Genomic DNA, 16,338 nt, shown 5'->3' with positions numbered 1-16,338 from the left:
AGAGGGAACATTTTCACCAAACCATTCATCCTTTCCAAAAGCTCCAAATGCGAGAGTGTTTCCAGATCACAGAAATATCCATGCGTGGATGAAGCAGGACAAAGACAGTGGTGGCTGCGTTTACTGAAGGGACTACCACTTAGGACAGCATGTTGGAGTAGAAGCTGAGGCTCTCTGTCAGGGTCTTGGAGTTGCTGCGAGAGGAGCCATTGGAGGTGAGGTCCATGGAGGAGGGCGTAGCTCTGGGGGCCTCCTCCGGCTCCTCCTCGTGGGCCCCTACCACAGTGGAGACAGTTGTCTCCAGGCGGCTGACCTTGTATACACTGCCCTGGGTCTGGAGGTACCGGGTGGATTTCATCTCTAGCCCCTCATAGTCACCAGCATTGATGAAAGGGCAGCACCGGAAGGCATGCTTGAAGCCCAGACGGAACCTGGAGAGAGAAACAAAAGAGGGTGAACTGTGAGGGCGGCCTGTTTTCAGAGGCCATAGCTGCCAGTGTGTCAAGTTCTCAACCTTCGACACACGACCCTGCCATATTTTTAAAGTCAATTCACAGGCTAGTCAGCAAAGTCAGAGGATGAGGAGCCAGGTTTGCAGTGCGTGTTGCTTCTGAAGGCATCTCTGAACTGGGCTGTCTATCCTGTGAGATCTGAAGGCTCTGAGTCAACTCAGTGTCGACAAAACCCATTCACTAGCCGTGCTCATGGAACTAAGCTGGCCACTGAGCACATGGAAAAACCTGGTTTAGCTTTCAGTCCTTTCCCAAGATCATCCAATGAGTAGAAATAGACTTTCTGTGACTCTTATTTCACAACTGAGGTACATACAGTATACCTACCTCAGTTTCTCTATTAAATAAGCAAAATCTGCCTTTAAAGACATACGGAGAAATTTTTACTGAAAAAAATTGAGGCAAATTGTCAAGCTTTTAGAAGGATGGGATCTTATAAATTAGATTAACAGGGACCGTTGGGGCATGTTCAAGAGCATGTTCCCATACTACAAGTGTGTGTGTGTGTGTGTGTGTGTGTGTGTGTGTGTGTGTGTGTTCTTTTCCTCCCTACCTCCTGCCTCACACAGAGGCTACTGCTTTGAATGAATATTGTATTAAAACTTGGTATTTCTATGCCTCTGGGACACGCTGTGCCAGCCAGGGTGATTTCCCTATTGAGGAATTCCCTATTGATGAGAGCTACTTCTGATAGGTTCTCTCTGCCGACTAGTCTGAGTTTGGCTTCTTTGTGTGTGTGTGTGTGTGTGTGTGTGTGTGTGTGTGTGTGTGTGTGTGTGTGTGTGTGGAAGGGGTCCTTACATCAGTCTGATAAAATAAGAAAGGTGGCTTTCCAGGCTCTGACTCCCTTTTGCCTACCTGGTCCTGTTAGATATACAGCTGGTCAGGAAGAGGATCCAACTTACTGACTTAGCCTTATCACAGTGGTTGCTACAAAAATATATGGATTCCTGGTTTGTTGGAGAAACATTCATACTTGTATACAACTCCTGGTCAGCCAAGGACCCAGCGTGTGGCTCTATTGCTGCAGTTCCTCCAAAGCCCCTCCTGTTTTAGTCAGCTGTGCTGAGAATGGCTAGACCCTCAAAAGGGAGTGAGCGAGCAAGGATTCACCTGTCATTGAGGCAGCAGTAGATGATGGGGTTGTACATGGTGGAGCTCATGGCCAGCCACATGATGGCCAAGTAGACCTGCTGGATAAACTTTTTCAGGTAGAGATCCGGGTTGATGTAGGGCAGGAGGAAGAAGATGTGGAAGGGCAGCCAGCAGATTGCAAAGGTGCACACCACGACGATCATCATTTTCACCACCTGGCGAAGAAGGTGAGGCAGTGAGCCCACCACCACATTCTTCCTTTCCATGCTCTTCTCTTCCCCTCCCTCCTCCAAGGCATACCGTACTGTGGTATAGGGTGGGAGATAGCGCTAGTATTCTCACACAGAGGAGGAGAAGGAGGCTCTCATACTTAGAGCTAAAGGATTTTGATTATGACAATATTTCTGAGTGTGTCCCAGGACTGGCATCATCATCATAATCAGGGAACTTTTTAGAGATGGGGGGGTTCCAGGCTTCTGGAACCAAAACTCTGAGGGTGGGGATCCAAAGTTCACAGCTGGACAAACCCTTGATCTTCTGGCAAGCCTGGAGAAGCCAAGGGAAATGAGTTGGCTTGAGCAGGCATTTGTCACTTGGTCTGGAGGATGAAGGAGTGGGAAGGGGGAGAGAGGACAGAGACTGGGAGAGCCACAGCAAGGATATATTTATGAATGAGATTTAAAATAAGGTTTTAGGAATGCTTGTGTTATTCCCAATTAATATGTTAAAATCTGTTAAAGTTCTCAACATGATGGTGTCAGAGGATGGGGCCTTTGGGAAGAAATTAGGTCTTAAGGTAGAGATTTCTGAATGGGATTAGATCTATTGGAAAAGAGGCTTCAGTGTTCCTGTGTGGGCACCCAGGCAAACGAGCCGGGAAACCAGGATGTGGCTCTCATCAGATACCCAAACTGCTAATGCCGTCACCCTAGACTTCACAGCCTCGAGAGCTGAGAGAATCTATTTCGCACAATTTCGCACAAATTTCCAGACATTTTTTTATAGCAGCCTAAATGGACTACACATGTAGTCATGTAGGCATGTATGCATGTTTTGCTAATAAATGTGCTATGTGTGTAGAAGCGTATATGTGTGTATGAGTGTACATGCTTTGTATATGACTATGTGCATACAAATGAGTTTGTGTATGCATTTAACAAGTATATATGAATGTGTATGAATATGTACGCATTCATGATTATGAATTCGTGAATGTGGAGAAAATGAGTTTATGTGTTTAGGTGTGTGACTATGTGGCATGATTGAGTGTGTCTGTGAATGAGTATGTATGTGTTTGAGTAGGTGCATGCAAATGTGATTTATGAAGGTGTGCAATGATTACATATGTATTGATGTGTGTAAAGCATTTATTTATTGTATGATATATAAGTATTATGTGTGTGACAAGTGAATATAAATGTGATATACATTTGCATAATGAATGTATATGTGTATAAGTATGTATATGGAAATGAGAATATTATGCAAATAGCAGTTATATATGAATGTGTTTGTATGAGCATGCTATGTGCATGAGTGTGTGTGAATGCATTTATGTATGTGTGCATGTGTGTAGAAGTATATCTGTGTACAAGTATGAGGGTAAATGAGTTTGTTATGCATGTAATTAGTGAATGTACGCATGCATGAGTGTGTAGGTATGTGTGAGCATGGATGTGTGCATGTATGTAATGAGCATGTGAGTATATGTGCACAAGTGTGTGTATGAATGCATAATGTGTATAAGGAGATGAGTATAGGTATGTATGTATGAGTGTGCACGTATTATTAGTAGGGGCATGTGCAGAAAAAAGCCCCTCCTCTTTGTTCTCCAGACCCAGGGACATTTTGTGCCTGCTGCTCTAGTACCAGTCTGTTGTCTGTGCCAGGGCAGTGCTGCTTTCCTCTTGCTCACCTTGCGCTTGGCAGAGACTTGCTCGTGGTAGCGGTCTGAGGAGTCCCCAGGGATCTCGCTGGCCCACAGGGTGATTCCCACCACGGTGTAGGCATAGCCGATCACCAGCAGGGGGAGGAAGTAGATCAGCACGGTGACACAGATGTGGTACCTGCAGCAACACAGACAGGAAGGATCAGTCCAAGAAAGGGCTGGGTGGTGAAGGCTTGGTCAAAGGTTTTGGGCTCAAAGCCTGGGTTTTAGGACTGAAAAGCGAATGGATTTTGAACTATGTGACTGCAGCAATATCCATTCTATCTTAAGGCAAGCTTCTGCTAAATAGAAGGTTCAAGTAAGGGGTTGGACTTGGAGAAAATAGAATTTTTTTTCTCAAGGTTTATCTGCCTAGATTTATTTTTTTTCATGGCGAATAGTCGATAATCCAATAACAACAATAACAATAGTAGTAGTATCTTGGCTACCATTTGGATATGGTTTGGTTATCAAAATGTCGTGTGCTCAGAGCTTGGTCCCCTGCGTTGGTGGAGACGGAGCCGTTAAGAGGCAGGGTCTAGTGGAAGGCTTCTAGGTCATGGGAAAACCACTTTTGTGCCCACATTTGTGCTCTCTTCTGGGAGTGCTCAGGTCTCATGGAGACTAGCGTTGTTCCCCCATGTGAGAATGTGAGCCTAACACGTTGTTGAATCACTGGGGCGCCTACACCACTCCTCACTCTTGCACGTACTCCTGCCTCTGTGCTACCATCCACCATGAGGTCTGGGGATGATGCCAGTGCTGTGTCCTTGGATTTCTATAACCCTAATTATCTTTTCTTTCTAGAAAGCACTATGCCTTAAGATGTATTTTGTTACAGAAACCCAAAACAGACTGATAATTACTGTGCTAATAATATTAATGACATTATGAGTAGCAGAAATGGTAACTAAATTTGAAGTATTTAGGAAGATGATGATGCCAAGTATGTATTGGCATGTTCCTATTTCATCTTTAAAGTATATCACCATTATCCCATTTTGTAGATCCAGAAACCAGACTTCCAGAATTCCATCCATTTGTCTCAGTTCACAACCGGTCAAGGTGAGAGGCTGGAGTCAGGATGCAGGTTAGTGACTCTATATTAGTTTCTTGTCACTGGAGAAAATTCACCCACAGATTCTATTTCTGGCTCTTTTCAGCCTATGCCAATTTTCCCAATAGGAAAAACACATTTATGCGCTCAATTTCTCCTTTATGGACACTCCATTTGCTTTCAGGAACTTCTTTGTGAAGCCCCTGCAGCTTGCCACTTCTTCAGTCTCCTCTGGATATTAAAAATACTTGAAGAGTTCTTAGGCAATGAACCAAACATTCAGTGAAGTAGAGTAACAGTGCAACCTTGTTCTGTGCAGACAAGCTCCTGGATCAGCAGGCTGTCAAGGTCACCTGGGTTGAGCTCTCTGGGGGCCTGCTGGATTCTCTAGCAACCAGAGCAGTGATGGTGTGATGTGCTTTCTGGGGGAGGGGTGGAGGTTGTAAGATGCTGCTACCCTTCAAGAGGCCTCCTATCCATCTTCTCCCCATAAAAACACTTTTCTCTCATGAACCCAAACATGCTGACTGTGCTTCATCAGACCACTGCCTGGGAATGCTGAGCATGCTTGTGGGCTCAGGGGTGTGAGGGAGGGCCCTGAGGTTCAGTTGATGTGCCCTTCTCTACACCAGTGGTTGTTACCCTCAAATGGGCCCTTGTAAGGGCTGGTGCAGTATTAAGGGCTGCGCCTAAGTATCTGCATTTATTGTACGTTCCCAGATGTTGCTGCTGTTTGGTTCTGATTCTTGAGTAACGTTCTCTTTAATCAGTGGCTCTAACCCCAAAAGCCTACGCGAGGGGAATGTGGCTCTTCTGAGATGATCTGTGCCTGGAGGTGTCCATCTAATAGGCCTAGCTATGGGAGCTGAGAATTCTCCAGGTTATTTTAACGGCTAGTGTGGAAAATGGCTCTTTCCGATTATAGATCTTTGAGACCAATGAGTGCCTGCTGGGACCCGATAGTTTTTTTTTTTTTTTTTTTTTTTGTGGTTGAGTGACTTTGTTAAAATCTGTATTAAGCATATTTTTTTGGTGTCTGTATCTGATGCTTTGGCAGCAGAAGGCTTGCTGGTAAGAGAGATCTAGCTGATTCCTGGAGATAAAGCACTCTCCTGGTCACAAGCCTTCCCATGCAAACTGATAATTGATACCCCACAACTGTCCGCTTGATTGGGTTTGTTAGATCCAAAGGGCATTTCCTCTGCTCTGGACATCCCAAAGCCAGGCATCAGACTTCTATAGCCCAGAGCCTGCAGAAATAATCCTCAACCGGCTTACCCAGTCTCACAGATTCTTTCCAGAGAAAACTCCAGTTAAGGCTTCTTCTGTGGTATGAGAACAGACTCCTTCACTTCAGAAACTGTGAGGAAAAAGGCATTTTCCCCCAAGTGGTAATTATCTTGATTTATAAACCTCACCATACCTAAATCCATAAAACCAGCATTTTAAAACAACGCATCCTTTGGGAAACACTAAATCAAAACATTAGGAGAATGCTAAAGTTAAACATGATTTTGTGAGTCTTTCTTTCTGTCTTTTTTGTGCAAGTCTTGGACTTGAACTCATGGCCTGGGCATTGTTCCCGAGCTTCTTTTTGCTCAAGGATAGCACTAGACTGAGCCACAGCTCCATTGCTGGCGGCCTTCTCCCTCTCCTCCTCCTCCTCCTCCTCCTCCTCCTCCTCCTCCTCCTCCTCTTTCTCCTCCTTCTTTCCTTTTTTAGTTTATTGGAGATGAAAGTCTCATAAACTTTCATGCTTGGGCTGGCTTTGAAACGTGTCGCTCAGATTTCAGCCTCTTGAGTAGCTATGATTACAGGAGTGAGCCACCAGTGCCAGGCATATTTTTCTTTTTTTTTTGCCTCTTAGTTCTTTTTTTTTTTGCCAGGCATATTTTTGACCAGCCTTTTTTTCCAAAGAAGAAAAAGAATTATGTCATCTATTTGGAAACAAAAATAAAAAGGACTTAATTTCAACAAAAAGTGTTATAGCAGGTAGAGCTTTGGCTTTTCTGTACACAAACAAGAAATCACAGTTCTAGGCCAGCCTGGATATAAAAATTTGTGAGACTCCACAATGGTGGAGTGCAGTGGTTTACGCCTATCAGCTCTAGGAACACTGGAAAGCACAAATGTGAAGATTGTAGTTCAGGCAGGCGGGGACATAATGTGAGGCCCTACCTTGAAAATAACCAATAGAAAAAGAGGCTGGAGGTATGGCTCAAGCAATAGAGCCCAAGGCTGGGAGTCAAGAATTCAATCCCTAGTACTGCCAAAAAGAAAAAAAAGAGCATAAGAGCACAATACATGTTTCAGCTGAAACAAGGTTTGAATGGGAGAAAGTAGAGTAGTAGATAAATGGTAAAGAGAATTGGGGATAAATACAATCATAATACTCAGTGTACATCTGTGATAGAGGAAGTGGGAAATTGAACACAATTCTAGGAGGAAGGGGTAAGCAGCATGGAAGAGAATGATGAAGGGGTGACCGATCAAGAAGCACCTAACACGTAAATGGACATATTAAGTTCTAACTCTGTTGTACACCATTTGAAGTTAAAATGTAAAATAAATATTACAAATAGGACAATGAATTTAAGTTATATTATCATTGATTCTACTAGTAGGAATAGACCCAAAGGAACAGAAAGGCTGAACTCAAGCACATACTTAGACACCAACATTATTCAGCATAGAAGATGGAAAGCAACTGAAATATCCATCAACAGATAAATGGATCAACAAATGTGGTAAATCTATGCAACAGACTACCATTCAGCCCTAAATTGGAATAGAATTCTGAAATATGGATAAACATCTCAAATATTATGCTAAGTGAATAAAGCAAAAAGACAAATACTATAGAATTACACTTATATGAAATACATGCCATTAAGACAAAAAGTAGAGATAGAAGTTGAACAGTAATTCCTACTCTTTAACTCCTATTATTTAATTGGCTAAAGACTTTCTATTTGGGATGCTGAGCTGATAGTGATGACTGGTCATATGACATTGTAAATATTGTTAATGCCATTGCAGTGCAATTTTAAAATGATTAAGCTGGTTTATTTTATATTATCAAATTTTAATCTCAATAAAAGTATTACAGCAAAAAAAAAAGATTTCAACAAGTCTTGGATCATAGGTCTCCAGAGTTGAAATTTTCTGTTTTCCTCAGGCATTTCTGAAACCTCACTCCTAAAAAAGATAGATTTAACCCTTGGATAAACTCCAAGATGAAACATATCCTTCCAAATCATGTTCAAACAAACCCTCAACTCTGATAAATTACAAAAGTTCAACCCAAGCTGTGCCAACTTACTGAAAATTCTAGAGTAATGTACGTTGAATGAAAGTTCATCACTATACTATATAAAAATAAGCTAATTTCTTTTATCCTCACACTTTTTTTAAAGAATTTATTAACATTGATTTTTACATCATATTTTAAATGACAAGTTTAACAAACAAGTGTTCAAGGAGGGAATCTCTATTTACAATCACTGGGACTTAGTATTTAGAACTTAATCACAATTAGGCTAAGGGTTTGTATGTCATAGAAACATATTAATTTATAAAATAAAACATTATGTCTGTAGAGTGTATCCTCACACCTTTTTGAGAGAAATTTTAAACCATATTTTATAGTTATCTCAAGGCAGCTAGCTATTGGAGTTAGTCAAACATGTGTCTATGTATTTGCCAAAATTATTATTTTTGAACTCTGGTCAATGAACCAGCATAATCCTATTTTGTGTGATTTCACACCTATTTTGGCTTTCATTTCAGATATATCCTAGATTCCTGCCAGGCAGGATTTTATGAGCTCTCAAAAATAATATCTGCCTTGGGAGAAGAGATCTAGGGTCAGCAATCAACTGGAAGTGAGCTGAAGAGAGTCAGAAATGAAAGGAGAGGCAATGACAGAAGGAACTGCTTTGTCCACGTGAGAAGATGTGTAGTGCAGGCGTGGGGGAGGAGAATCAGCACATTCATTGTGATCATTAAATCTTGCTGATGTGCTTATCTGAACTTTCAGATGAAAGCTGCATGCAATTGATCCATACCTTTGTTGCAACTCCTTCACTCCTTTAAGCAGTGAATAGAGCTGGAAGCATTTATAGGATAAGCTTGCTGAACATGGACCCTGCAGCCCCCAGTCCCATAGTTTCCTGGTCCTCAATGCTCTAATTTCACAATTTATTAAGTACCATGTAGGTATCTTCATAATGGACTTACCAGAGATTCTAGATGCCTTGGGATAGTGGATGAAGGAAGTTAAATGCTCATGGCTCTGTGGCTCCCATCTTTATCTCTAAGGAGGTACCTTTGGCATGGCCTTATAACTTGATTTTCTATGTGTGGTTTTGTTTAGGAGATAGTAGGTGGAAGATTTCAGCTCCTACAAGAGCACTGATGCACTCCTAGTCTCCTTCAATGCATTCACCATCTCTGCAATATTCCTGCCATATAAACATTCCACATCCTCTTAAATAGGCCCTGTAGCGTACTGCTCGTTACCTGAAATGCTGAGCTACACCAGTGACCCTTGGAGGATTGTTAAAGGTGCAGATTCTCAGGCTCAACCCTGAATGGGCCAGATCAGAGATCTGAGTTTTCATATGCAAGTTCAAGTCTGAAGCACACGGCTGTCCCTCTTGGCTGCACTTTGGGGTGAACTGTGGGATCTTGAGACATTCCAATGTGTGGAGCCCATCCTAAGGCTTCCGATCTATACCAGAGCATTAGGAGATCTCAGGGTGTTTCTTCTGGGTAGCCAGGGCTAAGAATCAGTGACACTGAACTTTCTGGTCCTGGTGGCCCCTTCTCAACAAGAGTGAAAGTCACTGGCCTTGGAATATTCACTATTCTGTTCAAGGTTAAAAGCTGCACACAGATTCTATCTTCTCAGGATGTCCTGCAAACATGAAGGCAGCGTGAGTTTGTGTCAGTGGAGAAGTGAGGGAGAACTAGCCACCAGAAGTAGATCCAAGAGGGCAGTCCAGAGATGGTGGCTGCCACAGAGTTCCCAGTGGTGAGTTTAAGTTGTTAGGTGGTGGAAGAGGTTGTGACAGAGAAGAAGACCCCACACAGAAAGGCAAAGGTAGTCTATGCAGTTGTATTATGCCCCTTGATCATGCTTCCCAGTGTAGCAGATGATACCAGATCATCCGAAGATTTGATGATATCTCTGAGGATGTTCTTCAAATCCCTTCCAGCCCCAGGGCTTCAATATAGAAATCTATGGCTGACAACTGCCACCAGGTGGCACCATACTGCAGTTGGCCCTGGGACCAATCAGTATTTCTTGTAGCTTATTGGCTCTTCAGTAAATGAGCAGAAAAAGGAATGCATTCTTTATGTGCTTGGACTCACTGGAGAGTCCACATTGCCTGCCCTTCATTTCACCAACATGCCTTACCCTATCATATGCAGTTTTCTAGTTTACGCCCGTGTAAGCATGTGCTTTGCCAACCCTGAAATGTTTCAATATGGTGGAAAACAAAGCTGTATTTTATTGGTGCCATGCTTGCTCTGAGTGTCAGTGGGTACTGGCCAATGCTTTGCTGCTATAACTCACCTGCCCTTGAGCCCTCCACGTGGATCTGGAACTCATGTTATGCTCTGGCTGAGGAAAGGTTGACTGATCATCACTGCAGTGTGCCCTTGCTGAATGAATGCCTAGGGGATGACTCTGGGTGGACTTCTTTCTGGACTGTTGCAGCCCAGGATGAACACTGAGATATGTAGATCTGGGATTTGAGCATTAGAAGCAGAACTTGTATTTTATTTTTCTATCAGATATTGAAAATGTGGTTATTTTTGGTGGGATATTGTTAAGAAATTGCTTCAAACAGTGCCAGGCAATAAGAATAAGCTTTTTTTTCCCCATATAAATAAGTCAACCATAAATTTGGGTGTTGGTTGGCATTTGAACATTTATCTAGCTCCTAGGGTATACGAAAACACATAATTGGAACAGTCCTAGTCACAATAGCCTAAGCACCAAATCTGTGGCCCTTGCCCTACATTGTCATGACTGGAAAACAGTTCCCCTCTGTAAGAGAAATCTCAGGACAGCAGCCCCTAATAAATGGCCCGAAAGCTGAAGACCATTGATGAAGACTTCTAGAAGCAAGTGTGATACAGTGTGATTAGCTCTGGGCGTGTACAGGATACAGCAATTTAACCTTTTCGATGTGTAGTAGCTTGATTGTACAATCATTTCTGGGAAGTGGATTTGACTTTATCCCATTACCCCTGGGACTGTAGGTAACAGGTGTTGCTGACCCCGTTTTAAACTGGAAAATTAGAGGGACAGGGAAAATAATTGCCTTGTCTAAGTCACACAAAGTTGAAATGGGAGTAGAAAACAGATCTTTCCTTTTCTCAGTTCCGTCCTTGGCACGTTTTCCTCTTGCTGCTCAGATGTGCAAAGAAGAATGGATGGTTGTCATTCAAATCATACAAGCTAAAGGGCTTTTTGGGGGGAGGGGAAAGCAAATACATGAAGCACAAAAATTATCTGAAGTATTTAATAATGGCATACAACATTAAATATAATATGGCTTAAAACATCAGACATAGAACTCAATTCCACGTGGATGGATGACTTGAAGTGTAGCCAGTTGGATTCTAATTTGTGTCTGGATTCCTTCAAGTAGTTTCATAGCTTCTGTTTATTTCGGACCCTGAGCCCTCCCAGAGAGATTCTCAGTTACCTGAAATATGTGGGAAAGGCAAAGACAGTACTTTGTAGCATAGACAACAGGCCATTATGCCATGCCCCGCACAGGCTGCCAGTGTAGAGTTTCCATCAACTAATTGAACAGTGCCATTTACATGTGTCATGGAAAGGATTAAGAAGACTCCATTAGTCATTCTGAAGTCTTGTATGTGTAAAGACAAACATTTTTAAGGTAGAAGTGTTGGCAGAATTCTCTGCTTCTCTGGTTGGCCAAAGCCAATCTAATAATTCAAGACCAACTTTTCTTTAACTCACTTATTTTACAAAGCAAGACTTTTTTTTGCCAGTTCTGGGCTTAAGCTCAGAGCCTGAACACTGTCCTTGGATTTTCTGAAGGCTAGATCCCTACCATTTGAGCTTCAGGACTACTTCTGGCTTTTTTCTATGTATGTGGAACCCAGGGGAATCGAACCCGGGTCTTCGTGCATGCTAGGTAAGCACTCTACCACTAGACCAAACTCCCGGCCTCTTTCTTTTCTTTTCTTTTCTTTTTTAATGGCATGAAAACCTCGGCTGATCTCCACAATAGAGATGGAAAACCGAGGTGCACTGAGTGTGGACAGAGATGATTTAGTGACGGAGGCATAAAGGGGTCTGTGGTGGAACATGAGAGTAATAGAAACTTTAAAAAACATCAAACTGTGGACAACTGTCTTGGGTATTCTTTAAAGGAATTCTTACTTTATTACTTAGACCTATTAAATTGGGATTTCTGAAATTAACTTTCTGAATATAACTCTGTATCTTCATAAAATCACATACCGTTTAGGAAAATAATCTTTAGAAGCTTGGGGATAGCCTTGGCTGAGAGAGAGCACCTTCAGTTAGCAATTTTATTCCCTTTAGTTCTGCAGAGATGGCAACATGAACAAACACTTTACCATTCAGGGTTCTCCAGGGAAACCATGCTTTTGTTTTGATGTGTCTCTGTCTGTCTGTCCTCTTGTTCCTTTTGTTTGTCTATGTAGACAGAGAAATTTAAAGCATTATTTATACAATGGGGGGTAAGTCTGAGATCCTTGTGCACTTTGCAGGCTGAAGACTTGGGCAAGAGTTGATGCTGCAGTCTTGAGGCAGAATTCCTTCTCTTCCAGGAAATTTCACGTGCTCATATGACTTCCAACCGACTTCATAAAGACACGGCTTGAGTGTGGGTGAGAGGTCTTCCTAAAAGCTCATGCACTGGAGCAACAAAGGCCCAGTTCTTAGCTGGTGGCACTCTTTTGGAGGATCTGGAAAGTTTGGGAGTCGTGTCTTGTTGGATAAAGTCAGTCACCGGAAACACATCCTTGGTGACTGGATCTATCTCGCCCAGACTCCTTGGATCTCCCTGTTTCCTCTCTGCCTTGAGGTGATTCACATGCTTCAGCTGCCAAAATGTTCTGTCTTGTCCCAGGCTTGGAATCAATGGAGCCAAGGAGTATAGAGTGAAGCTAGTGAAACCATGAGCCAAAATGTATCCTTCTATCTTTTAAGTTTTTTTTTTTAATTAGGTTTTGGCCAGAAGGATGAAAAGTCTGATGAGATAAGCATTGTTGACATTTTTATAGAGGCTAATCTCTTTCATTTAAAGCAATGCCTTCCTGGTAACACAGTGTTTGACTGGTGGTTTGGTCAACTGACATATACTTAGCTATCATATGGGCACAGCTTGAATGGAGAGAGCTGGGGAGAAGTCAGGATATGATTTGGATTCATTCTACCACCACTACCACCACCACCACCACCACCATCATTACTGCCATACTAATAGCGAATACAGATATAGTGGTATATGCCAGAATTTGTTTTAAATGCTCATTCACCTCCCAACAGCAATGCCTGTTTTATAGATAATAAAACTGAGATAAAATGATGGCAAAGTGCTGCACCACTGCATTCAATGCGACTCCAGGGCACACTCACAGAGACTATTGTGTAAATAACAGTCCCTGAAGTTGTGCAATGCCACTGACCTTGACAGAGGGTTGCAGTAACTCAAGAAATCTATATTATACAGAGCATCTAGGGTGAGAAGCATTGTAAAATTATGTAGGAATATATACTTTTTATTATGTCTGTATGTATTTAATAATCTAGGAAGTTAAAAAATAACAAAACTATTGAAAATAGAGCTGGGCGCAGTGGCTCACATCTGTAACCCTAGCTACTCAGGAGTTTGAGATCTGAGGATCGAGGTTCAAAGCCAGCCCGGGCATTAAAGGACCTGAGACTCTTATCTCCAATTAACCTCTAGAAAATGGGAAGTGGGGCTTGGCTCAAGGGTAGGGGGGTAGCCTTGAGCTGAAGAGCTCAGGGCCACGCCCAGTTCAATATCACTAAATTACCAAAGAAATGTAAATCAAAGGCATAGTAAGCCATCACCTCATGCCTGTTAGAATAGATGTTATCAACAAGAGAAAAGGATGTCAGTGTAGGTGAGGATGTAGATAAATATGATGGTAATATAAAACATGCACAAGGGTTTTCCCACTACATGAAAACCCATTTGCAGTCTTCTGTCTCCATGGAAATTGTTCACAGACAGAATGGGTGAAAAAGAAATGAATAGAAAGAATGCATGCATTTAAGACACCGTTCTCAGGTCTTTCCCTTGTGAGGCACAGCCTGGGAAGGGGGACCCATTCATGTGTGAGGGAACCAGTGCTCTGAGAGGATCCTAAGTCCACAGATGTAAAACAGTTTAAGTTCTAATGGCATCTGATTTAGGGCAGGCATCCAAATTTCTCCTCAGAGACAGATTCCCTGGTGACCTTGTTTTTTTTTTTTCAGTTTGAAAGAAAATGGGCACAAAGGAGCCTCCAGGGAAGGCTGGCTGGTTGTCTGCCAAGACATCTCCCCAAAGGGTGCTTATCTTGAGAGGTTCTCTTCAGTCTAGGAGCTGGTGCCCGTTTCAGTTCCCAGAAGCCTCATTTGTCCTAATGACGCGTCTCTGAGGCAGAAGCACCTTAGCCAAGCTCTTGGGTCTGATACGCTGTAAGCCATTTTAAGGGAGGGCTATGACTGCTAAGTTAATGAGTGTTGGTGTTGGCCAGATCAACCAGCTGTGGTTCACATAATCAAATGCAGAGCCAGGAGGCCAGTTGGCTATATATAGCACCAGACTCTGAAACTGAAGGGCAGGTGTACCCCAATCACAAGAGGATCTACGAACGAAGAAGAGAAGCAATGCTTGTTCCGTAGGGGACACAGCTGCTTTGCACAGTGCCTGGCACAGGATACACAGTTGGTGTCCTGGAGATGGCTTAGTGAAATGAAATCGACTTTAAGACATTTCCAAGATGTCTTCGTTTAATGGAAAAGAATCAAACACAACTTCACGAATGATGTGGGTTTTATTTTTTTCCTTCAGTCTCTTGTCAAGTAAGGCCATCTAACAACTAGGTTAAGCTGAGCTAAGCTGAACTGCACTGAACTACGTAACTAGTCTTCATTACTACATCTTGTAAAGAATATGTTAACGCCAGAAAAGAAACCCATGATCTTAGCACAAAACAGCAGACCTTTACGCTTAAAAAAAAAGCACCTCACTACATTAAAATTTAAAAAAATTCCCAACATTCTTCACAGGTGTTTGCAACCCCATGAAAATGTGTGGTCACCTTCCAGATGGGCTACAGTGTGATTTGATTTCATGTTCCTCTGCTCTGCTACCACCATCTCCAGCCTCATTGCCCTTCTCTTTAGATGTTGATCTTTAGGTGTTGGCAAACTTCTCCTCAGCTCAGATGCAAGGCCCTTTTCTATAGGAGGATTTGAAACCTCAGCCCATGAGAAAAATAACAAGACATCTGTGTGCTTCCCACCTTCCATGCTGTCCTTTCCTCACACAAAAGCACAAGTTTTGGAGACCAGGAGTTTGGCCTAGTGGTAGGGTACTCGCCTAGCATGCACAAAGACCTGGGTTTGATTCCTCGGTACCACATACATGGAAAAAAGCTGGAAGGGGTGTGTGGCTCATGTGGTAGAATGCTAGCCTTGAGAAAGCCCAAGGTCAGTGCTCAGGCCCTGAGTTCAAGCCCTGGGACTGGCAAACACACACACACACACACACACACACACACACACACACACGACTTGGAATTACACGGTTTGTAAGGTGACTGAGATGATGCACACGTTCTTGAATTTTATCACGCATAAGTTTTTTACCCCTCCCACTTGTTGTGTAACATTTTTTTTAATCAAATGGAGAGGAGTATTAAAATATTTTCACAGCCAGTGCTTCTGTCCCCATGTGCTGTTGCTGGATGCTCAAGGAGCACTAAATTTATTTGCAAGATGAGCCACTGCCCACACAAGCGCTGGCTGGTGCTATCTTAACTTGTTGGGAAAAGGAGAGAAATTGACAAGGGTTCCGTCATCTTCATTCTCTGAGATGTCAATCTCTAGCAAAGGGCCGCTTTTAGTCTGTGTTTACACAGAGCTCAAACTTTGTGTGCACACATAGTGCAGCTCTCAGAGAATATGGCTGATTCTCCAGGCAGACCGGCCCTGGAATCGGTATTGTTGTTGAGATGTTTTTTTGTCATATTTCTCCAGCCTAGGGAAATAGAGATTTTTTGGGGGGGAGGGAAGAACTTCTGAAAAATATACAGACATAAAATACAATATGATCTGAATTGTTAAGGTAACAGGTAATTTTTTTCTCTCATTTTGTTCAAGGAATGGACCCTGAGAACACCCCCCACTATTTCCATGTCCTTTCTGTCTCCCCTAATAACATAACCTCAGATTACAACCTATGCATTCCTACTTACGATCTGTGGGCCAGTTTGGGGTGTGCATATGTTAGAAGATTATGTTGTTTGCATGGAATCAAACATTTTAGGACTAGCCAGGGGAAGGAGCATCTGTGTGTACAATGTGGCTAATTACTAATTAGTCTCAGTTTAATTAGGATTTTCCTGGTTTCACGGACACTCCCCAGTTCCAGACAAGCCAGGATGCTGGGTTATCCTACACATGGAAGTGCTCACGCCTGCCCTTCCGAGTCTTC

General features: G+C 42.6%; 1 protein-coding gene across 1 annotated transcript in view; it reads right to left on the bottom strand.

The window, feature by feature from the left end:
• Positions 1-1,621: 1,621 nt before the first annotated feature.
• The window catches only part of Tacr1 (tachykinin receptor 1), a 141,444-nt gene continuing 126,727 nt past the window's right edge, over positions 1,622-16,338 (bottom strand). The window contains exons 3-4 of the mRNA XM_090336603.1: positions 3,523-3,673; positions 1,622-1,822 (exon numbers count right to left, since the gene is read on the bottom strand). Of these exons, the coding sequence (XP_090192729.1) occupies positions 1,622-1,822; positions 3,523-3,673 (352 nt within the window). The remainder of the gene's footprint in view (positions 1,823-3,522; positions 3,674-16,338) is intronic.

The sequence above is a fragment of the Megascapheus bottae genome, chromosome 7 (genome assembly GCF_031878675.1).
Source record: "Megascapheus bottae isolate mThoBot1 chromosome 7, mThoBot2.hap1, whole genome shotgun sequence".
Taxonomy (NCBI): domain Eukaryota; kingdom Metazoa; phylum Chordata; class Mammalia; order Rodentia; family Geomyidae; genus Megascapheus; species Megascapheus bottae.
Note: the sequence above shows the minus strand (reverse complement) of the source record. Positions and strands in the feature narration are given on the sequence as shown.